This window comes from Aptenodytes patagonicus, chromosome 8 (genome assembly GCF_965638725.1).
Source record: "Aptenodytes patagonicus chromosome 8, bAptPat1.pri.cur, whole genome shotgun sequence".
Lineage (NCBI taxonomy): Eukaryota > Metazoa > Chordata > Aves > Sphenisciformes > Spheniscidae > Aptenodytes > Aptenodytes patagonicus.
The window spans coordinates 5,846,949-5,872,085 of NC_134956.1; the positions used below are offsets into that span (position 1 = coordinate 5,846,949).

General features: G+C 40.2%; 1 protein-coding gene across 9 annotated transcripts in view; it reads right to left on the reverse strand.

The window, feature by feature from the left end:
• Positions 1–23,115, reverse strand: part of DOCK3 (dedicator of cytokinesis 3) — a 219,113-nt gene extending 195,998 nt beyond the window's left edge. For all 9 annotated transcript variants that reach the window (XM_076346100.1, XM_076346099.1, XM_076346104.1 and 6 more), the window contains exons 1-2: positions 22,954–23,115; positions 2,039–2,122 (exon numbers count right to left, since the gene is read on the reverse strand). In XM_076346100.1, the coding sequence (XP_076202215.1) occupies positions 2,039–2,122; positions 22,954–22,990 (121 nt within the window). In that variant the 5' untranslated portion in view covers positions 22,991–23,115. The remainder of the gene's footprint in view (positions 1–2,038; positions 2,123–22,953) is intronic.
• Between the last annotated feature and the right edge of the window lie 2,022 nt (positions 23,116–25,137).

Sequence of the window (25,137 nt, forward strand, 5' to 3'; positions counted from 1 at the left end):
TAATTTATCTAGTTTGTTTGGACAAAAGAATCCCCAGCAAATAATGCAGAAGCAGAAGATGAGGTATGCTTCATTCTAAATTTGCAAGGCAAACCAAGGACTGTGTTGAACAACCACTTAGACAAGAATGCTTAAACGACTATTTTTTTTTTAAAGAACGTACTTTGCACATTTAGTGAGCTTTTTTGCATAATTCACACATGCAAGAGCTGCAGCACAGACCATCTGAATATTCAGATGAGTTTCGTATTTTGGAGTTCCAGATGTTATTATCAAAATTAATATATCTTTTTATATATTTAAAGTCCATGGTAAAGGCACCTCCACCAAACTGACAGGATAGAGGGCTTAAAAAACAAAACCAAAAAAAACCTCTGTACAAACACCTCCTTCCAGCCAGGAAAACACCTTGTCTGAGGGCCTCCTTTCGCAGCAATTTGAAGACTGGATGACTTGCCTTTGAAGAATCATCCTCAAAACTACTGGCAAAGAAAATATACAGAGCCTAATTGTTGTAACACTCTAAAGAGACACTGGATTATCCTTTTGCTTTTCTGTAAGCAACCTGCTCCTTTGAGACCGTGCTTTTATTTCCCAGAGTTTTGAAAGTTTCCTTGATTATCAGAAATGGTTTGAAAATACCATGGCTGCTTTCAGCAACATACACTGTTTTACCTTAGAGTTATACTATCCTATGCAAAGTAATAAATTTTTCCTGAGCTTGCACCATGTACTAATTCACAAGACCTGGTAGAATGACTACAATCAACACTCAGTGCTCAAGTAAAGCTTAGCCCATTACACCACGTGTTTTTTAAAAAAAATCATCATTTGCAGGTATAATACTACAGGTATTGTTTACAGCATGCTTCTTCATGGATTAAACGTCGCTATTGCACTGCAAAACTCTCATTGAACAGAAAATTTTTACAAGTGTAGGTGAAGAAGCTACCACTTTCCTAGAAAGACTGTCATGTAAGAGGTCACTTCTTCATGAAGAGTTAAGTCAGTAGGTAAACAAACAAAACACCTGAGTACAAGAAAAAGCATCAAGAGCAAAAGACGGTTCTAGGCATAAGAGAAGAAAAGTAGTCTTCTGACAAGCATGCAGAAGGTATGTGTAGCAACATTAACACTGGAGATGAAAAATGACTGTAAACTGAACAAACACAAAAACAAACCTACAACTTTGTGGAATGTTAATTTGGAATTCAAATTTGTGGATCTGGTTTTGAATTTGTTTTAACACTTAAGGATTAAGGTTACATTATTCCACCTCAGACTATAGTGACACATGTTCTCATACTGTATCTTGTCAACCTACTTCTCAATAGACATGTTTTACACCACTTGCTTACTCTGAACATTAGGATAAGAATCATTCTCCTTTTAAATACAACAACTTCAATCACACCATTCATGTGAATAAAGCAGAGGATTAGGACATTCAATTTATTCACACACAGACATCTCCAGCCACATAAGAAAGAACTATAGTTGTAACATTTACAATGGCATTTTCCTTTAGGTACAAAAAAACCACATGAAGATAAATGCAAAACAATCCCCCCTAAACTCATATTCTTTACATTTTTTCCAGTGTTCCAATGATTTGCTAATCTATTTTATAACTAATATTTTTCATGTGTTCAGATGTTTCTAAATAATAAACACTGATATACTTAATTGAAATGCATAACAGTAACACTGAGAAAATATAGTAAAAAAAAAAAATACTGATTATATACTTTACATGATGAAAATTCACTGTAAGACCCAATTACAATACAACAATCAGGTCAGGGTTCAAGATTTTCTGGACAGATGGTTAACTTAAAACACACTGACCCCCTATCAGACTGGATTAGTGCCAACAGCACTCAGCCTTTCCTACGGAAAGTGGGTCACATTAGGTTTTATTCAAGAGCTTTGATTTGATGCCTCATGATTTCCAAACAACTTATTAAAATCAGCTAGATGAATATATTTGTAAATTCTTATATAGAAAGCGAGATTCCTTCTTGGACATCACACTTACCTTCACATTTCTCTAGGATCTGGACAGTTTCACCTAGTTCCAGGACCAAGCCTTGCGGTACAGCTCCGCGGAAGCTGCATATCACTAGAGGGTGGGGAAAAACAGAGAGAGAGAGACATATGAGGGTTGAATCTTTGTGTGAATTTTTCTTCTAAGCATAGCACTTTAGCTCACTCCTTACATAAAAATAGCTATTACATAGCTGCCCAGAAAACCTGTCAGCCAACTTTTCCTCATCAGATATCTATATTTCGGCCCTTATCAGAAATTAAGCTCAGCAGCAACATAAAAGCTGTGCTTTTAAAGAGATTTTTTAATTAAGCAAGGCTTGTAATCACTTTAATCACCAACCTGATTCATATGGCATACAAAGATTTCCTTGTCTCACAATTCTTACTCTACTACACAATTCATTAACGGAACAGGCAGTCCTAACTGCAAAGATTATAATAGGAAGTTAACTGCAGGAATTACTTTCCTCCAAGTTGAAATTAATTCAAGTACCATCTGTGCAACTAATACACTGCAAAAATCCTATATTACCATACACTATTATATTTAAATAGATATATAAAAGAATACACAGGAATCTGTACTTTTCGTAAGCACTGACATATATCTTAAATATTTTTCTAGGTATCTTTAGTTTTCATTAACCAGGGGAAATAAGAACCCATCTTCATGTTTCAGAAAATATGAATACAATAAAAAAATTACTAAGTAAACCTCAATTTTAAAAATAAATTTTAAAAAACTATCACAGTGTATAATGATATATTCTTTAACCATATTTATCAAAATACAATAGGGACACGGACATGGGTAGTTACCTGAAACATGACACGTCGAAACTATGGATGAATTGCAAATAAGGTCCACCCCACCCCCCCAGTCCCATAATGCCTGTTCATCAGCATTTAAAAATTCAGGCACAGATTTAATTTAATCATTCAAGTACCTTGTTCTAAGTAAACAGAAGCTCAGTCACCAAGCATGCCCTATGTGTCACCTACACACACACTGGAGCACTACAAGTGGAATTCCGTGAGTTGAAATAGTGACCTCCAGTGGGCATTGTCCTTTTTTCCAATTTAAGAGAACACTCCCCTTTAAACGCAAACACTCAAGCTATGGTTGAGATGTTCCCATGTGATAGAGCTGCATTTCATCTCCTCCCTGAATATCTTTTTATGTCAAAGCTACTGAATCCCTTAGGACTAAAGTCTCTCTGTGCAGAACTTAAAGCAGTTAACCAGAAAGTCTGAAGTCCAGGGGAAGAACACCATGGAAACTAAGACTATCATCTGCACCATCAACTACAAGGTATGTTTCTTGAACCTTGAATTTCCAAGAAATAATGAGAAAAGCATAGAAAAAACTTCCACCAAAATAAAACAGTTTCAACTGTACATACAGATTTCATGAAGGGAAAGGGCAAGAAAGAACAAACTACGTACACCAGGCAAACACCCACACAGATGAGAGTAATATGAGAAAGAATTTGAATCAAAACCTGGAGAGAACCAAACAGCATCAAATGTTTGCTCTTCCACAGTAAGACTCAATGCAGTGTTTAATTAAAGAGGGAAAACCTAAGGATTCCATCATCAAACCTAACTGTTCTCTCAGCTCGTACAGCCCAGCAGAAATCACCGCTGGTTAAATGAGGTTTTAAATTCTTGTTTACATCAGAGACAGGAGAAACATAACAATTGGCTCCAGACTGGAGTAATGCAGACAACATAATCCAAGAAAAACGCTAAGCTTGTCAGCATTCTGGATTCATTCTTCACCCATGAAGAAACCATAAATATGGATTTCAACTGAAGAAAAACTACTTAATGCCTCTCCCAAAGTGCAGGAACACTGACAATTGCCAAACGCTTAACTGGCAGGCCACAGTCAAACCTCTAGTGGCTTCTCCTTGTCCCTCCAGTATTTCAGATAGCAGTATCCTTTAAATACAGAAAAAGTTTGGGGGTTTTTTTCTAATAGGCAATTTTACCAAAACAAGAAAGTACAGACATCTTTTATTTTTAAGTTGTTTCGCAAAATACAGTCCTATATTAAAATAACATGGCTTTTCCCTTCAAACCAACAAAAACAATGAAAAATTCAAGTATGTCTCAAAAACACAGAATTTCAAAAATCCTGGGTGAAAAGCTACTACTGAAAACACCAGACAAATGGAGAAATGGTAATACAGTAACAAGATACATTAATTTATGAGTAATTCTAGATACACGATTATTAAACAAAATTAATATATACATGATAATATTAAATCCAATTTCCAGGCCATTTTCAACTTCTCTGAACGTGCCAAGATTATCATGACACAGAGACACCAGTCATGGGGCACATGAGTATCAGTGGTTGCAGACAAAAGAGTAGTTTGAATTGTAGAGAGATTAACGACTGACTGGTCTTACTCAGCTGAGTCCAACAAGTAATAGTTAGTCTGAAAAACATCATCCCATGTTAACACTGCATTAGAAGTTTTGAATCAGCAAACAAGAGCTGGCTTCCTATGACAATTATTTACTGCATGAAAACTACTGAATAAAGGATGCAACCAGGAAAGAAACTGGATTTGCTGCAACTGCTAGTTCTTTGGTCATCACACACTTGCCTATTACGCAACAGTAAAAAGTGAGCTTGGAATGAAAGCTAAAGGAAAGGTACCAGGAAAATAGAGCACTGGTTTTTTCAACTGCTGATATAATAGATTTTTAAAATATGGCCAAGAATAATGACTTTAATATATTTAGGCTTACAAGAAGTAATTCTAATAGATCTGTTAGTTTATAGATGCAAACTGCCTATTTATAAAAGGATTCTACTGGTTGCACAAAGAAAATCTGATATAAAGACTCTACTGCATCAATACGTAATCAGCTCTTTAGAATTCAGAGTACTCTATTAATAAGATAGCCAAAGCTCTTTTCTTAGGTCTACTTCAGTCAAAAAAGAATAAATAAACAAAAATCACAGAACAGAAATTAACTGATCCCATCAGCTGTAGATACAATCTGGATGATCATTCTCAATAAGAAAAGTTCTCATACAAAAATAACATCCACCTCATGTTCCTCATTCTTAATACAGCAGTATGAAATCTAATTCCTTCATCAGTAAATTTGTAGTCATCAATAAATTATCTCAGTCTCTTCTGTTTGACAATTTTAATAATCAGTAGGGTATGTGAATAGCAATATGGATATTTTCAAAATAACAGAAGCCAAATCTCAAGAGTAGTTGACTTTCCAGCCACACTAAATGAAAGTCAGGAAAAATTGAAGAACCCAAATAAACTGACCCAATACACCAAACCATATCTTGTTAAAACTGTTTAACAGGAACACAATTTAACATCTCTGAAATAAAAAAGAATGGTAAAAATAGCTACCGATTATGACAGAATCCCAGAAATTTGAGGCTATTTTATAGTCTGATCTATGATTCCAAAGGTTACTTCCAAAGTTATGGATGTCACTCATTTGTTAAGCTAAAAATGCATTATGCAACGCAATCTTATTTATGAAGTCACTTTTAGGTACACAATTCTTCTTAGCAGTATTATTTGAAAAATATGAACACAAATGTACATGGGAAATACGGAATAATTTAACCCTTCTGGAGAAAATAATTTACAGAGAGGACTCCAATAACTGATTTCTGTCCTTCCCACAGAGGAATTCTTTATAGCATATGATCACCTACAAACTGTCCGTCAATCAACAAGTCTCCATCATTTCTTACAAGAGTCATCCCCTCGGTCACCAGAATACAGAAGTAACGCATCATCAAAATAGGCATACAGCAAAGCTTTTACCCACCAGTTAACAGATCTGAACAATCCCTCTTGGATTGCAGGACAGACTGCTGAAATATTTAACATCTATTTTCAGATATTAAACCCCCTTGCCATCATTCAGGTTTATAAGGAGCTCATAGTTCCCCCTCACAAAACGTAATTTCAGCCAGCAGTTAAACCCAACATTCTGCCAAAGAGGAATGCTTTGAAAAAGCACCACAAGCCACTTTCAGGAATTATCTCCAAGTCAGAGGTTCCTTAACTGTGGTACTTGAACTGTATCAAAGTGGGTCGCAGCAAAAGAAACCCTTCCCTCTGCACCCCTGTAATTTATTAATGAGAAAGGCACAAACCAGTTCACATAGGCAGTTACTCTCAAGCTGTAGCAGACAGTATGAAGGAATTCGGGGGGTATAACACATAAGAACAGATAGCATTGGAATAACAGTTTGGAAAGCCAAAGGTCTGGGACAGGACCGATTCAGAAGTGTTTTCCTTGCCTACGGACATGCCCTGACACAATATAAGCAGCTGCATTTTAAGTCACCAGCAGTAAGAGAAACTGCTTCAAAAGAATAAGGGCACACAGATAAACATGACATCTTAAGAAAGGGTCAATGCATCTTTGCGTAGCTTACTGATTCCTCATGTGGTAGATATTTAAAGGAGCTGCTTGCTATATGGACAAAGAAGATCCAGTTGATACAATCCAGTAGGTTTTACAAAATCTATTCTGAAACAGCCCCTGTCAAAAGCTCTTGCAGAAATTGAGCTTGGCTATGATAAAGTGGGAAGGCATTTGCACAGATAAATAACCAGCAAAGAGATATGAAAGAGAAGAAGTAGCCAGTTTTCTTAGTGAAGACAGATTGACCAGCAAGCTCTAAAGGGATCTCTGTTGGAGCCTTTTCTGTTTAAAGTATTTCTAAACGATCCAGAAAAGCTGTCATTTAGAAAAGTGACAAAGTTTGTGAAGCCACTCAAGCTATTCAGGGTGATAAACAGTTGCAGATGGACCTAAGTACGGCAAGTAGAACTGGCAGATGTACACCATTTAGTTCATCTACATGGTGTTTCATGAGGGATGAACAATCCTAATCTCACATACAAAACCATCGTCTCTCCCCTTGCTATTTCCACACTGAGTGAAACCCTGGAATGCTATTCAGAGTTTTTGTCATAAGCTCAATGCTCAGCCACTGTCAAGCACCACCCCTCTCACCACCACCACATCACAGCAGAACACTATCTTTGGGGAAAAAAGGGAAGACATCATTACCTATGGTACTGTACAAACTTCACAATGACCCCCCATGTGCCAGTTTTCCCCCTTCCCCTTTGTCAAAAATGTATCTTTTGCCAAAAAGGATGGAACAGCATAAGGAAAAGTAGAAAGAAGTGAGACAAGAGATACCAAGGACTGCATAAAGGCTTTTGTATGATGAATGATGAACCAAAATTGGACTCTTCTACCAGTAAGACTGACAGCTGAAAGGGGTGGAGAGAGTATAATTGATAAGTTGCATGGAGAAGGTGAACAGGGAACAACTGCTAATCATCCCTTCCAGTACAAAAAGCAGAGCAGCGTCAAATGAAACAGCAGAGAAGAGTTCAGGACTTGATCTAACAAAGTACTTTTCCACACAGTGCATAAACTGTGAAACTCCTCACAAGATGCTGTGGGTGATAAAACAAAACAAAACAAAACAATCACTCAAGTTCAAAAGCAAATAGGGCAAATTAATGGATGTGTACCACCGTAGGCTCAGCAAGTCCCTGACCCAGAAAGCACTTAAGTCTTGGGAAAGCATCACATATGCTTATCTTGCTGTGCTACTACAAACACCTGCTACCGGTCACTGTCAAGGGCAGGACACTGAATGAGACCGGTGTGTGGCTGGACTGTCATGATCTCTCTCACACTGTTGTTATGGAATCACAGCCTGAGCTTCTGTTGTCCCTTGCTATCTATCAGTTTGTGACCTCACCTGAACACTATGATGACAAAAAGAGAGAATACAATTCACAGAGAAATGCTAAATTAGATTTCATGTGTGTCATTATTACTTTCTGCTGCGCACGTAAATAACAGAGCTGTTTTCATTTTTGCTGTGGTATAATTTAAAATGTATCTTCCTTCTAATTCAATTTCCTATGTCCCAACTTCCCCTCCCAGTCTCACCTGGGTCACAGTGCTTCCACAGATCATTTTTCTTCTCAAATGGATTATGTCAATTACATGATAAACATAGTAATGGAAATGTGTCACATTTTTTACACGAACAGTGGGAAAACCCAAAACAAGACCAGGAAAATGCCAGAGTATTGTCCAGCACAATACATCCACATAAAGATTGTGCAGTGTCCAGTTGCTAATTCCCCCGAAACATCATTTTTCCTTAGCGTATAAATAAAAATACCTTGCAGCACAATGAACTGGCATAGGTATATACCTTCTCATGTACTTTCTAACTTTTTCAACCTATTTCTAAACATTGTAGCAAAGTCTACAAAAATATTTTGACATTGCATAATGTTCTATTTACAATATAGAATATCAGTTCAGCCCATAAGTAATGTTTATTTTCATAAAGAAACAGAGTCCTTTTCCTGCCCTTTCCCTCCCCACGTTCCAAGATATACCAATGAAAATTAGAAGTATTTATTTAAATACGGGCTGAGAAACAAAATCAGTTCAAGGGGTTTCCATGTTTACATTGCCCCCTTTCCTTCTCCAAATCTAAATTATGTTTCTCTAATCATAAAATTGGGCTTTTTAAAATTATTATTTATTTATTTCTCATGTTTTCTCTTCCACAATAGAAATCATTGTTGCTAGAACATATCCAATATGCTAAAACACATTTTTGTTTTTCTTTATCCCAAGATGTTGGTGAGGCCAAGATTTAATAAACTCTATGGGTAAACTTTGGGGAAAAAAACCCACAACATTTCATATTATCAGCTGTGAACATGCCTTTTTTTGTTTGTTTGTTTGTTTCACTGGGTCTTTTTTAATTGTATAATGTGACAAAAGAAACAAAAAATTCTTAAACTCCTTCCACTGTAACAATCATAATTTTGCGAACTTTCAACATATCTCTGTTTACTCATGGCTTCAAAGGACAAATCTTCTTGGCCTTTGTGACAGTTTTTTCCAGTTCTCAACTCATTATTATTATCTGTCTTACTAAAATTCTGGTAATTTGCAATATTTTTAGATGACACCAGCAGAACACAGACAAGTGTTTCAGGTTAAAGTATGCCATTTAATTTTCAGAAATCCTTTGTACTACAGTCAACTTGCAGTTATCCAGGTTATGCACTAAACATGCCCTAAGCATATCTTCAACCAAAGTAATTTCAGGAGGGATGGCAAGGATAATGCATGGGAGAAGCATAGCTGCAGTTGTGTTGCTCTATACCCAAATTACTTAGCTCCGTACCCTCCCAATTTATAATCACACTGTGCAGACACTGAATTGTGTTCTGTGCTACAAATGTCAAAGTTCTGAAGTTTTCTGATGGTGTAATTTATGCTTTAACACATAACCATATTTTAATCTCACACCTCTACCACACCAGCTAAAAATTTGGTGTTCATGTTTACTTTGGGTAAACACACAAACTCTTAAATTTCACAGTCCTTATAAAGGAGTATAATACAATTAATTTTACAACAAATATGTCACATGCCATCATCTGTAAAGGGTTTTTGTTTGTTTGCTTAATTTGCCAATGTGATAGTAAACTTTGTTTGCCTGAAGTGGTTTTGATGTCTTTTTTTATTTTCGAACTATCAGAGTGGGTCACTCTGAAAATCAGTAATTACGTGACTAGAAGTATACTGGTAAAAGCTGTTACCTGAATTCCAGACTAATTTTTATAACTTACAGTTTATTTCCAAACTTGAGGAAGGTTCCTAAACAAAGTGATATTCTAAGTGATATTTACCCCCTGCAGCAAAGACCCCTTCCCACCCCAATTCTTACCACACATATGAATTACTGTGATTTCTTAAATAATCTTATATACACGACTGCAAGATTGTAGAGTTTTAATTTCACATTCAGCTACTACTAGTTATCACTATTACTAGCTAACATGGAATATAAGTCAATCTCTGAATCTAAGATTGATTGATATTGATTGATCTTTAAGAAAATAACGTAATTACTCCAGACTGATAAATTAATGTTTATGACAAGGATGTATCTTTCCTTAAAATGCTTTTTCATATGAATCTATTAAAAGTGTCTAGCATCAAACAGCATAAGCTAGTTTTACCAGCTAAGTAAGATTAAGTGAATTTTCCTGCCTGTAGTACCTAGGTGACAATAAAGGCTCCATGTAACATAACTTAAGAGTCACTGTAGTAGGTGAGACCAAAGACGGTTCTAAATCCAATACCTTTTCCCTAACAGAGGCTAAAAACAAGGAGGTGAAGGAAGGGTATTAGAACAGGGCAAGGACGTAGCTTTCCCCAACTTGAGCCATCTGTGGATTGGGACTTCCTAAAGTAGTTTTTATTAGTATTAATTTTATATATGTATTTAATAGTGCTCTCTATACTTTTTCTTCTACAGAGCCACCCCAATGTTTTTGAACCACATCAACTTTTAACATCCACATCACACCAGAACTCCACGCTTCACTTATGCATCATACAGAAAGCGTTTTTTAGTTCTTCAGATCCTGCATCATCAATGCCCTCTGGGAATTGTATTAAAATAAAGAGTGAACAATCAATTTCTATTCTTCCAGTCCACATTAATTATGGTTTTAGAATACCTTTTCTTAATAATTTATTTTCCAAGAAGGGTGACAGACTTTAATTCTTTGTTTTTACATATGGCAGACAGGGAAAAGCCTCTAAGCCGCAGCAATGTGACTGCGGGAGAAAAAACCAACATTGATACAAGTTACACACAGAGGAAAAGACAGCTCAGAGTCAAGATTTAGCTTTACCTTTTTGTGAGGCAACTGTGTTGCACAATCACGCCTACAGGCAGCAAAGAATTAATACTTTGCAAACCACCACGTACATTGCAGTCTGAGCCTCTCGGAACTACAAACCTTTTTCCAACAAAAAGGAGTAGTTCTTGCAAACAGAAAATTGTGGGTTTAATACTTTAAAAGACCAAAAAAAAGTTCATGAAGGAAAGAAAATCTTCACATTTTTATAACAAAATTAAAGGCCAATATGATTAAATTTTTGTGGAACTGCTTGATTAAACCTGGCAGCTTCATAGATTGCACAGTTAGACTCTGATGATATTTGACAAGGGAACAGAACCACAAGGAAATTAAAATGAAAGCATTTTCATTTTATTCTACAAATACCTAGAAAAATATTTTCACCTTCACAGTATACCTTCCAAGTATTTAAATGATTGTCGGTGAGGTTTCAATTATTTGCCAGAAATTAATTTGAGACATGCAAATTTATTTGCAAGTTCAGGCCACATTGAGCAAGTATGTTTACAAAGAAAACAGGGAACAAAAACCAGGACCAGTACTTCCAAAACATTCTGCTGTTTAAGCAAGATGGACAATATAAAGAATTTAGGTACAAAGGAGAGGACATCCAATTACAATCTAAAAACACAGCTACCCAGATAAAACAACACAAGGTTTTTGCAGCAAGGGGCACTCCTTGCAGAGTATACTGGTACACACGACACAGAACAGGGCTCTAATCCAACTGGAATCGCCAGGCACTAATGTAATACACACACAAATAAAAAAGATTATCAAAAGCTGATTAAAAGCCATCCAAACATTACAATCGAAGAGTAGGGATTAAACAAAAGACATGATTTAGAAGAGGGCTAAAGAATTTTTTGACCTTATTAATGGTCTTTATGAACTTTTATGCAAAACCTTGAGTAGGAAAAATACACTTCAGAATTGGAAGCAATCTGTTACACTTAAGGTTTTGTATATTACCAAAATTACACTACAATTAAGTGAAGGTATTTCAGGCTGGTCCAGGAGCACTGGCAGTTGCTAGGCAGCATCTGCTCCTGTCAGAGATGCTTCTTTCTTTGTGCAATACAGAACCTCAGCCAGGAATACTGCCACCAATGGATTATTGCAAGGCAGCTTACTGCCATCACATGGCATCTGCAAAGTGCTCAAACTGCTGCCTAGCAACACCGCCTCTTTCTACTGAGTCATACCATCACTATGAAAATATTCATGTAAAAAAAGAAACAGATGCCTGAGAAGAAAGGTGATCATTCACTAGCAAAATGAATTATTGCTAGCATCCTTCCCCTACCCTCCAAGATAAAAACAGAGATTAGGCCCAAAAATCACAGGCTGTTTAAAATAGTTTTGCACAACCTCGTGACATGAGGTAGAATTGAAGAAACAGACCAAAAGCTCACAGTGTTGTCCATGACCTTAGCTACATTAAGGAACTGATTTTGAGCTTCTAGCTTTGCAGACATCTATCCTAGTTACTCAGCCCCTTCCCGCAAACCTGTTCCCTCAGCTATCAGTTCATTCAGCTTCCACTCTGGCATTGCAGAAGTCCCTCACCCATTCGTCATTCCCTCTATGTGGGAAGTAAATGCAGCAGTTTCTTTTTCTTCCTTTTAAGCAGAGAAGGCGGGTGTTTCAGTTTCTTAAACCCTTTTCCTTCTTTCCAATACCTAACTTGCAAAGAGGAGAAAAACACTGACCATACCACACTCCGCACAGAGGAGTGTGGAGCCGTTCTGCACTGCTGCGTTCCACAGACTGCAAGTGTGAGCCAGAAATGGCTGTGCTTTACCGCTGAACACTAGGAAACGAAATAAATCAGTCAAGTTTTGAATATCCTGCAGGATGGGGATTGCACCACCTCTCGACGCAACCTGCTCCAGTGCTCTACCACATGCACTGTGGAAATCAATGTCCCTTACTGTAATTTGCCACCACTGCTCCTTCTCCTTTCACTGTGCAGCTCTGAGAAATGTCTGGCTCTCTTCTCCATAACTCCCTAAAAAGTAGCTAACCACACACTAGATCCCTTCTTATCCTCCTCTTCTAGAGGTTGTACCACCCTCGACCTCGCAGACCCTCCTCTCTCATCACGTGCTCCAGCCTCCTAACCATCTCCTAACCTCACCCCTCATACTGTGAGATACAGTGCTCTAGGAGGCAGCCCCAAGAGTGATTCCCCAAAGGAGGAAATGATCACTTCCATCAACATCCTGGTGATACAGGAACGCAGACTGGTATGTGGCTAGCTACAAGAGAGCACCACTGATTCATGTTCGCACATGCAAAAACATCGGTATCATCCCACAGCGTTTTGCATCCTATCCCATTTTACACTGACTACATCATAAGACTTAGTCCTCCCGTCTAACTGCTAAATAAGTTGATAACACGCTAAAGTTACCTTGGCATTTATGGTCAATTTGCACATTTCCTGTGAGAGGGAGGAAGGGAAGAATAGGACAGATCTATAAAAGTGTATTTATCAGTATACCAGCTCCTGCATCTTAGTTGAAAACTCTGTATTTTAGCCTATACTGTCTGCCACGCAAGAATTTTTTGTGGCCATCTGAAGACTGCTAAGAAACCTTTGAACCCACACAAAAGAACTTTGACCTTTTTGGTAAACTATTTGCTACTAAAATATCAAAAAATGAAATATTTGCCTGACATAATTGAAGACACTTTTTATTATGAGATCTAAAGAATTTTTACCTCTTCTAATCTTGACTTAAGCAAACATGCATTATTTAATGCTATCAACATCATCTGAAACATTGGGAAAATCCTCTTTTTCTCTTATTGCATCCTCCATCCAAGTTGAAGTAATTAACTTTTTTTTTTCATTATTAAAAGAACAATACTGTCTTGTGCCAGCAACCTGAAATGTAGTCACTCCACAATTGAAAAAACCAAGATCAGAAGTTGCAGTTTAGGGCCTTGCTGTGATGAAGAAAGTTAGAGAGAGAAGCCTATTTTCTACCTCCACTTCCCCAGAGACAAAAGAGAAGCTGTTTCTGCAAGACCAATGCTTCAAAAGCAATCTTCCTTGGGGTAAAACCTTTGGACCACAGAGATAACCAAATACTTATCAGGGGGAAAAAAAAAAAAGAAAAAAGAAAAAAAGCCCAAGAAAAAACCCAAACAAACAAAAAAACCACGGGGGGAAAAAAAACCCAAAACCCACAGTAGAGCAACTTTGTTCATAATTCCGATCAGCCCAATGTACTCAGAAAGGCTGAAACCGAAGCGCAGCGGGCAGAATGGATAGCTGCAAATTACTGTGCGCATGACAGAGCGATGAGGGAGTACTACTGACAGCAGCAGCACAAGCTGTTCCAAGCGGATGCCTAGCTGCGTGGTCAGCAGACAGCAGGCCCAAGCACATCAGCTCACAGAGCTGGTCTTTCTGTGCCCCGGGCCAGCTCTTCCCATACTAACAAGTCATTGCCAGAAGAACGGAACGGCCAGTCAATATAACCTTTAACAGAAACACAAACAAGTAGGTGATTCACCTAGTCGCTCTCTTCATGCAAGGCCAGGTGCACAGGTAGCATGCAGCTCCATTTTGTACAGTATGTAATAGCAGATGTCAGGGCAAAATTATCTCACAAAAATGTTGATCCTGCTTCACTAAATGCAGTGAAACTAGACTGTTGCCTTTGGCTTATCAAGAATTGAGTTGCCAATCATTCAGCTCAAGAGCATTTAGAGAGAGAAAAAAACCACCATCAAGTTCAAACCACAGTTTTCAATAACCTTCTTTTACAATAATTCATATAGTTTTGGATTATTTATCCCACACTGGCTGACACTTTCTCACTTGTGCCTGCACTCTCTGTCCATGTATGTAATACAGCCATATATACATAAACCTACATAAATGAGAACATGTGCCTAGGTGAAGTGGGCAACTTTACGCAGCCATTTCCACAGGCATTTTTCTCTACAAAGGAAGAGATGGGTGAAATAGAAACACCTCCTCCTATCCTTGCAGATCTAGACCCAGTTACTGGAAACATACACATCACTCCCTACAGAGACTATTTAACACTGTCTGTGATATTCTCCTATGAAAGGTTTTCTGCTACCTTTACAGGTCGTTCGGGTAGACCACACACCCCAGCAAGACAAACGACTGCGTGCAACCCGATACCCAAACAGGCCTGTAAAAAGTTATGTATCACTTTCAATTGGCTTCTGTTTAACAGTTCTGGGTGTCTCCAACATGTATGCAAGGCTTCATTTATCAAGATCAGAAGACTGAAAGGGTAGGTATACTAAATTAACAGTTGGCATAAACATCTCATTCATAAAGACATTTAGAGGGAAGAGAGAGTCCCCTGCTGTTCAAATACCCAGAAACAAGAGATTTCTAGAACAGTAAGCCACCTGCCAAAGCACACTGAACTGCACTCTAGCACGCTGGGGAGCTCACAGACTTACATTCAAAATAAAGAAAATAAAATATTTCACCATTCCATCAACTTCCTACTGCCAACACGTAAAGCATTTAGTGCATAAGCTTCCTTACATTGTAACATCTAGACAAACCTTTATTTTTGCTTCAGAGAGCAACTGTTATCAGCTTACCTCTGAAGGCAGAATGACCTGCTTTTAATCACCAAGAGTTAGCTGGCACCGCTTGTCATAAGCTTTCCTCAAGGCTTAATATCCAGAAAGACTCAAGAAAAGAAAATGAAGTCAAATGCTGAAGTGGGACAAGGGGTAAGTCTTATCCTTGTAATAAGTAATCACCTCACAGCTATACTGGAAAGCACTTAGTCTGCTCAAACCCACGGTTACCAGTCTTCCTAATACCTTCGGTAAGTTTTGACTAAAGACTCGTTGTTTAAACAAACACTAAAATATGTCTAAGAGGAAGGAATTACAGCTAAAAAAACCTTCAGATTAGTTTTTTTGAGATGCTTTCAGGATCTCAGAAGAGATCATAAAGTTCATTTTGACACGCAAAAACCTGAATGGAGGTTTGATTATAACATCAGTCACTTGAGTGAGCTATTTCATCTCTTTGCCTTGAGGTTCAGTAAGTATACAGATTTTGAAACAGAGCAAAGAAAAGAGTTAAAATGTAGTGATATTAAGGCTGATTCATAACTTAAAAACAATCAGTGGAAAGACTGCTATCAATTGCAACTGGTTTTGAACCAAGATGCTACTGTACGTTTCCTTTAGCCTCTTCCTCAGTGAATATCACAGCTGAGAAAACAACACAATAAACTTAATTCTATACACTATAAAAGAGTGTATATTCTATATACTATATTCTATACTATGCAAATTAACAAAACCTCTCTGAAGCAGGAGAAAAAGTTGCATCACACTCTTTAACAGCTGAATAACCTTCCAAAGACTTTCCATTCTTTGCTCAGTGTTTTCACATCCACATCTCAAAAGAGGTCCCATTTCTCAAAAGAACAAATCTATGAAATGTGTATGGGCACTGATAATACTAGTTGTTGGAGGTCATCGGGGATTTACAGCTCTTCCATGTAAGAACTATGTTCCATATAATTGTTTAACATATTAATCAGAAAAGCTTGTGTATCGACATGTCATTGTGCATATGAAGACAAAGAACTCTTCCTCATCCCCAATCAATTATTCCCTTTTTGTGGGCTTTTAAATGCCACCAAATATGTGGTAGAGAATTTTCTAGATGACAAGTTCTGGTAATAGTTCTTACATGTTTCCCTGATGTTTATATTGGACTCTGACTTTTTAAGTACAGAACTGCCAAAAAGAAAGGCTTTGCAAGATAGTGAGACTCAAGTCCAGCTGAGCTATGCCACTGACTGTAAACTAAGAAAGCTACCTTCAGCAGGATTAATAAAAATACCAACTTTCCTCTCTTCCTCCTACATACAGCTGCAAACCGTGACCTGCATCGCTACCCCATACTCACATCAACTTCCTCTGCCTTAAATTGTTCACAAGAGAAACGACTTTAAATTTTCCTCACTGATTTCACTCTGAAGAATCTCCCTTCCTGTCCTACAGGCTTGACAATGAATTTAAACTCAAAGCATACAAATAAGAAACACAAAAAAATTACCTCAGTTTTCCAAGAACTAGGAGCATTCAAGGCATGTTGTCATATACCCCGTTTCTAATTGTAATTGATACCTGCTGCATTAAAAAAGAAAGCAAAATAACTTGTTCCTTGAATAAAGATGAAAAGCCTTGTTTCCTACCAATGGATATTCATGTTCTCATTCCCTCCGTTTCACCAACGGTCCCATGGACACCGAATGCAGTACTGTCGGACTTTTAATCTTTCGCTATCCCCAGTCTTGTTCCTGAGCACTCCTGTCCACAAAGCACCCTCAGGATCACTCCCATGCTCACATTAACAACTTCCTCTTCACATCCTCCAGCAAGCAAACAAAAAAGTTGTGTTAGGAAGAGCCCTGATAAAACCTTATTATCCATTCTTTTCAGCAAATCAGTAGCTACTTATCTGCACTTCTATCCACAGGAACACTAGTAAGTTCTTTCTTCCCCACCCAGCCACCAATTTTCATTAAATCTGTAGGAAACGTATGCCTGAGACTGCCAACTCTCATCATAAAATGTCGCTCATTACTGGATGCGAGGTATTGGTAGGTGAGGACAGAAAGCCCGAACACTTAAAGACTCCCACCCTTAGGAAGTCAGTCTAAATATAAATTCCATTCTGCACTGTGGGTAAGGTCAGAGAGGAACCACTTTTGCCCCCACCCTATTGGCAAAGCAGCTGAAGTCCTGAAGGTCTTAACTGAATAAATAATATGGCATAACTACAAATAAATGGAGAAAATTGCTCTCAAATCCATCAAAGAATCAAAAGTTAAAACGCACATTGCAATACTATCACTTCTTACTCTAAGGTCATGCCTACATTCCCATACAAGCCACACAATAAACTGCTAAACATACACATCTGATTCCTTGCCTTTGCAAGCAATTTGAAAAACTGTTTCTCAACTTCATTCCTCCTGTATTTAGAAAGTTTTGGCTAATTTCTACTGTAAATGTATTTGTGGACAACTAGTATTTAGATGATCTCAAACTAGTAGTATCTTATAGATTAATTCTCATCCAGCTCTGCAGACCAGGTATTCACAAGAGTAACCACGACGCTAGTCTTTTCTAGGATAAGTGAGCCAAAATATATTAATCTCTTCCCACAAAACAGTATATTTAATCTCCAAGTTATCTCAGCAACAGCAGAAATACAGACTTACATTAGACTGAAACTAAAATTGCCCACTACGTTAAATGACACTTCACTAAACGTTCCTATCTATACCGAAAGTCTCCAATCGGGTGCATCTTGGGAGTTGCTCTTTTCAAGAGGCATTTCAAAGTGTGATTCATTTCTCATTCAGTCAAATAACACGTATACATTTCCTTTATGACCCCACTGACACATTCCTTTGTTCATTCTTAAGTCCTAAGGGTTATAAAAGGTCCTTAGGGACAAAATACTGAACGGAACTGAAAATTACTCCAATCAACAGATCATCCAGTTTTCCTGACTAACAAGCAAGTCCCCAGGTATTACCACCACCTCCCAAAACAGTGTTGCGCAGAAGGTTTAGTACATGCTTCCATATAGCTGCGGTTCCAAGACAGATCACTGAAGAACATCCTTAGTCACCTCCCTCCTGCTGCCAGACAATTACAGTTTCTGGCAATAAGGTACAAAAGAGAAGATGAAATATAATATACGTCCCATAACACAGAACCCAGCTGCAATGACTGATGCTGCTTCCCAGATTACTGAAGATGGACTTTTTCCTCATTTGGGGGAGGGACTTTTTTCTATCTCTCTGAAACTTTTCATTTTAAACCTGTAACGGACTGCTTCAGTGATACAGAGAAACCGTAATATCAATCGATTCAAAGCACTCCTTTGTTTAGCAGCTGCCTTCTATGTAAACAGGTAAGAATAGAGAAGTATGCCAAAAGACTTGGTGAAGGAAGGCAGACTTCTTGTAAGTTTTGCAGTCCGGTTTTTCCAAACGCAAGCATGAATTGGGAAATGTGCAAGCCGAGGTTTAGTGATGGGGGGGGGAACAAACCAAAAATCAAGATACTGATCAAAAAGCAGAAGCTGCGGTACAGAACTGTAACTAGGACATTATGATGTTCCATCCTTTCTTAGCAGGAGCAAGGGAAATATTAGTTATATGCATGTGTGCTTATGGATTTACTTTTCATTGCTACCAATTAAGTGGTGAAAATAAAGATAAAAACATCATACAAAGTACAGGGTTAACCACAAAAAAACCCCAAACAAACAAAAAAAACTCTTTGAGAACCACCTAAACACGCTCCTTGCACAAAAATAAAGCAGCAGAAACTGACAGCCTAATGAAATACATAATCAGCTCTCACACATTTGCCAAATTTTAATTAACAGTTATTTACTAAAGAGTTCTCTCTGCTTAGCTTTTTCTTTTAATTCATTATTACTTAATACTTGCTTTAGAAGACTAATGCAACTAATCAGATCACTTTAATAAATGTTTTCTTAGAGACAGAGACTGCTTTAAAAACATTAAAACACTAGAGGGCTAGAGAGCTAGTTATCTTCAATAATCGGTTTAGAAATCTCACTAATTGTTTTCATAATTGGTCATCTTAAGCATCTGTGGAAGAACTGGTTGCCTTTCAACAGCAAGCCTAAAGTTTTAAAAGTGTAGTTAGGAGTAAAGGCACTGAATATAACTATTTCTAAATAGAACAGAAGGGAATTATTCACAACAGCTACCAGGTAGTAGCTACAGCAGCTGAGAAATACAATCAAGAACTGCAATGTTGTTAGGGGAGTGTTTAACTTATTTTTTTTAGACATATCCTGAGCAATCTTTTAATAACTTTGTTGCAGAAGTATACAATGACTTGTATGAGAACTGGGCAATACAATACCGTTCTACAACTGTAAGCATTGAAAACTTCTTTTAATTACAGTTAGACAGGCAAAGAGAACTTCAGAACCGCCAAGAAGCCACTGACGTTCACATCAGTATATTCAACAGGTTCTCTTGCAGTCAAGAGTCTGTACAGTGTAGCTGTAAAGGGGTACCCGTAGAGGGGCTCCAGCAAGCACGTAAGAAATGGCTTGGTCTTAAACTCTTTGAAAGCCAATGCAGAATACAAAGCCCTTCTACACCCACATGTTGAGAGAGGGAACGTGGTGTCTTTCTGAAGGAACAGTTTCTACACATTATCATCTCTGAGCCAGCTACCTAGATAAGAAGACGACACAGATCACAATTTACTTTCACCAAAGAGAACAGCATCAGAATTAGCTACTTTACATGACACTTTCGCTTTCCTTGATACACATGAACAGGTACATACAGGGCCTGGGTGCCCAGACATACCTTTCTATTTCACCAGAAAGCTCTTCATGGTATTCCAGTTGCAGAAATAACTGAATTTTTTTCCCCACCCAAGTTACATCGATAGGGACATAAAGTCTATTGCCTTAATCCAAAGGCACATCAAAAGCTTTTCATGGTTTAACAAAAGCACAGAGAAAACACACGGGGTTTTTTTTGGATGGACAATGGTCAAAATAAAAACAAACTACTAAAGCCCAAGGCATAACCTCATACCAGCGATTCGTGCCAAGAAAATTATTTTTGCACATATTACTTTATTTGTGAAATCAAGATAACTTACATCAACAACAACAAAAAAATTCTTTTTTTTTCCTTTTTTTTTTTACTAGCACACCTCCTAACAGTAAAACTTTAGGCCTACACCTTCTATAGACTAATTTCTCCAAAATGCACAAAAATAACCACTCCAGCAAGCAATGACAGATCTACTTCCGAAAAACTAGTACTCCTCTCCCCACCTATCGTAACTAAACTCCAGACATAAGCAGCATTTTCCACCTATTCTTCCTCTCTGGAGGATTATCAACCAATTTCAATTACAGGAAAAGTAATTAAAGCTACCTAAGAATAAAAAAAACTTGCCTCGAGATCACCCAAATTCTTAATACTTAGCTGTTATCTCAGACCCACCTACATGTGCGTTGTCTGAAAAAGAAATGTCAACATCACAGGAATATTCTTAAGACTACAGAATACTCGTTGAAATAATTGCTGTTTTCATTCACTACTCTCTTCCAGATGCCTCTTCTAGACTTGTTTACAACCTGAACGGAGATTTTCTTTCTCTTCCTCCCATATGTCTCCGTAAAAAAAATTAGTTCACCACCTTTTCGATTAAGGCAGCATATGTATTTTCTTACTTGAGGACACGGGCCAAACACAAACAAACAAAACTCTGAATATCAAACCCTGCGACACAGCAAAGAAAAATGACTACATAAACGCAACAGGGGAAAACCAACAAGACTTGAAAAATGAACATTTTTTTTCTGAAACACCTATTACAATTATACCAGCAAGTTTGGTACTAGGCCAACAGAGGTGGCCTTTCACCAACAGTTAAGGTATGAGCAAGTCTGGATACCTCATATTCTCCAAACATCCAGCTGAGATGTAACAAAGCTTGTTAACTTTATATACTCCCAGTGCTGACAAACATAGCAACAGTATTGTAAGTAACGAATTTCTTGTGTTATTTTATGCCACTTGTGTATGTTGCCCTACACTTATAGCTTCTCATCTAACACACTGTATTTGATTGTATTTTTTTTAAACAAAAGTGAATTCCTCACTTCTTCTATTCGTTATAAAGGTACGGGGAATGTACTAACCAAAATATTCGTTGCACAAGATGAAAAATTAACAAAAAGTACCGATACATTTTGTTGTTTGTCGAATACGTGCTCAAAATGTGTTGTAAATATTAGTGGCGTTAAGACTTTTAATTGCTCGCAAGTCAACTGTCAAAATCCCCCTTTAACAGTACAGGTTAACATAATTTTGTAGTGGCAAGCGTTGTTTATATTTTTTTAATATTTGCAGAAACTGATCATAACTACACAGTGTGGAACTTAAAAATCAGTATGAACAATTGATAACTGTAATGAAGCAATTAGGTAAGTAATCAGGGCAGACTACCTACTTTTATTATTATTACACAAGTCAACGGCTTAAAAAAAATTCAAATCAAAAGCGAAGTTAAAGTCTGTGTCTTCCTCCCGTTTCATCAGGCATAACATTTCTGCTCTCATCAGAAATTGCTGTACGCTACAAATAAAAAAGACAAAGTCTCCAACGACGATCTCTCAAACGGGAGCAAACGCGATTCAAGACGACAGTAAAATCCGATTCTCCATAAACAACGAAAAACAACAATACTGTGCATTTGCAGAAAGACGCGAGTCGTTTTTAACGAAGGCAACGCACCGCGGCCGCCGCTGCCCTAGACCAGGAGCAGCAGAAGCCGCCGTAGTGCAAAAGCGGCGCCGTCCATCTCAGCCCGAGGAGCGCGGCCCAGCCCCGCGCCGGCCCCCGCCCGCCGAGGCCGCTCCGGAGGGCCCCGCCGCTCGCACAGGTGCATCACCGACGCCCCCTAATGACACGGCGCCATACCGTTCCCTGTCCCCAAACTCCACATAAACAGCACCACCACAAACCGCAGATTAAAACGGAGAGGAAAAGGAATCGCGCGCTTAAGTAGATTAAGGGCTCGGCGACTCGTTTTCTGATTATTTGTGCAATCGGGACCTGAGCGCGGGCCCCGAAAGTCTACTTTTTTTCTCGCCGCCCGCTGCTTCGCCGCGGAAAAACTCGCGGAAATAACGCAAATCAAAACGCACGCAGACACGTTCACTGGATGCCGGGCTATGCGGGCAGCGGCGGCCGGCGGGGGCCGGGGAAGGCACGCAGCGGCACAGCCGATGCCCGCTCTCCCCCGCGAGCAGCCTCCCACAGCCCCGCGGGGGGAGCGCCTGCCCTCCTCGCCTTCCCCCCCGCTCTCTACCTGCCGGGCAGCGGGAGGGGCAGCGCCGCCGGGGGCCGGCGGAGGCGACCGTCGCCGTCCCCGCGGGGAGGCGGCGGCGGCCGGGGCGGGGGGGGAAGCACACACACCCACCCCCCCCAGCCCCCGGGGTCCGGCCGCTGCGGAGAGCCGCGGGGAGGGGGGGCGGGGGAGGGGATGTGGCAGCACCTACCCACGCCGTATTTCTCCTCCTCGGTCGGACTCCACATGCTGCTGCGGCGGCAGCCGGCCACGGCCGCGGATCCCCTGGGCAGAGCGAGGCGGGCGAGCGCCGCTCATGGAGCGGGGGCGGCTTCTCCTCCTCCCCCCCTCAGCGGGGGCGCTGCTCCGCGGCCGCCGCGCCGGCAGCCCCCGCCTCACGCCCCGGCCGGGGCTGCGCTGAGGGTCCCTTCGCCGCTGCCGGGGGGCGGGGGGAGGTCGCCCCCCGCCCGCCCGCCCGCCCGGGCAGCAACAGCCGCCGCTCCCCTCAGCGCCCGGCGGGCGCTCGCCGCCGGCCCAGCGGCTCTCCTAGCGCGGCCCCGCCGCCCCAGCGGGCTCCCGCCCTGCCGACGCGGCGGCCCCGCGGAGCTCAGCGGCCCCCAGCCTCCTCCTCGCCGCCGCCGCTCCTGTCGTCGCCGTCGCCGAAGGACTCGGGCTGCCGCGCCCCCCCCACCCCCCCCGGTGGAGCCCGGCGCGCATGCGCGGCTGGCACCGCCTCCCCCCCCCCCCCCCCTCGCGCCGCACGAGGCGCGCGCGGGCGCGAGGCGCGGGGGCGGCGGCGCGTGGCCCGGGGTGGGGGGCGCGGCCGGGGCCCGCAGCGCTCCGCGGCAGCCGTGGGCCCCCCCCCCCCGTGTCGCCCCCCGCCACCCCGGCGGGGCACCACCCCCGGGCCCTTAGCGGGTCGGCGCGGCCCCGAGGTCGGCCCTGCAGCCACGGCCCCGCAGCGCAGTGCAGCACGGAGCGGCCCTGCCACGGCAACCCGCCGGTATTTGTAAACACCGGGGTACGCCGGAACCCCCCCACCAGTTTAACAGGGCTGCTGACAAAATCAGCCCCGGGCGTTTTCACGTGATTTCTCAGCCTCTGAAGTCCCCTCAGAGCATGGACTCGAACTTTATCCTCCAGTCGGGCAGACTTTTTTTTTTTTAAAGAAAAATAAAACTAAAATTCTTTTAAGAAAACGGAGAAAGTGAATCTGTACCAAGGAAGGCGGGTGGGAGATGAGTAGAGGGGGACACACACCCCAATAATCCCAGCCTGCAGCAGAGGACGCCGGCTGCTTCACACTGCACATGCGGAAACCACCAGACCATAGGATTGGGGCAGGAGCCTGTTTTAAAAACCAGAAAAATCCAAATTCAGTCCCGGTGAAGGGACAAAAAATCCTGTTATTTGTTCCCTTGTTAAAACCTCACGGGCGGATACCCTGCTGTGCCTGCCTGCTGCCGCACGCCCAGACGATAGCCCTACTTTGAACCCTGTTGTCCAAACGGGACATTTAAGATTTGTAGCTCACCAACCGCTTTTATGGAAACCATATCAAATTATTTCGAACAGTGGAAATTAAAGTAAGCACACTTAAACTGGTCAATGAGTTATTAGTAAAATCCGTTATTTCTCCCTTTTTTTTTTTTTAACCTAAGTGTACAGTGGCAGCATTTAAGGTTGGCGTTTGAGTAGAAAGAGAATCGGGAAATGCTGTCGGCACTCTAACTGGTGAAACCACCAGCCCTTAGGTGAGATCAAAATTTGTCTAATACTGTGATTTCATTTTTTTTTAATTAATTTCCAAAGCTTCTAAGGAGCTGGCAAAATTTGTACAGGTTGCACAATGCACAGTTATCCAAAATTTGAAATAGTTTTTAGATTTCATCTTTGCGTTCCTCTTTCATGTCTCCTCTTTCCATAAAACCTAAATTTGAATTCCTCACAGCAAATTAAAAGCTGAAACATGTAATTCAAGACTTTTCCTGTAACTGAAATTTTGATCACTGCAAATATTCTGCCAGACTAGCGATTCTTCTCCAGCCGGAGCCTCCCCAAAGCCAAAGGCAGAAAACACCACTTTTTATACAGCATTTTCAGAAACCTTTGTAAATAACTTACTTGATGTAAAGTTTTAGGATTACACTAAACTTTTTAATAATATAACTTCAGATGTACCCAACACTAACACTTTTTATAGAATATCTGTTCTATCATTATATAATAAAACAGAACGAAAGTCATCAATTTGCACTACAGAACTTAGGTTGCTGTGGAAACCTTCATTATTTATTTTTTTAACATGTGCAACTTATGTTTCAACACTGAACACGGACAGCTTTCCGTTTGCTTTTTGGTTTGGTTTTGGGCTGTTGGTTTTTGCTTTCCCGTG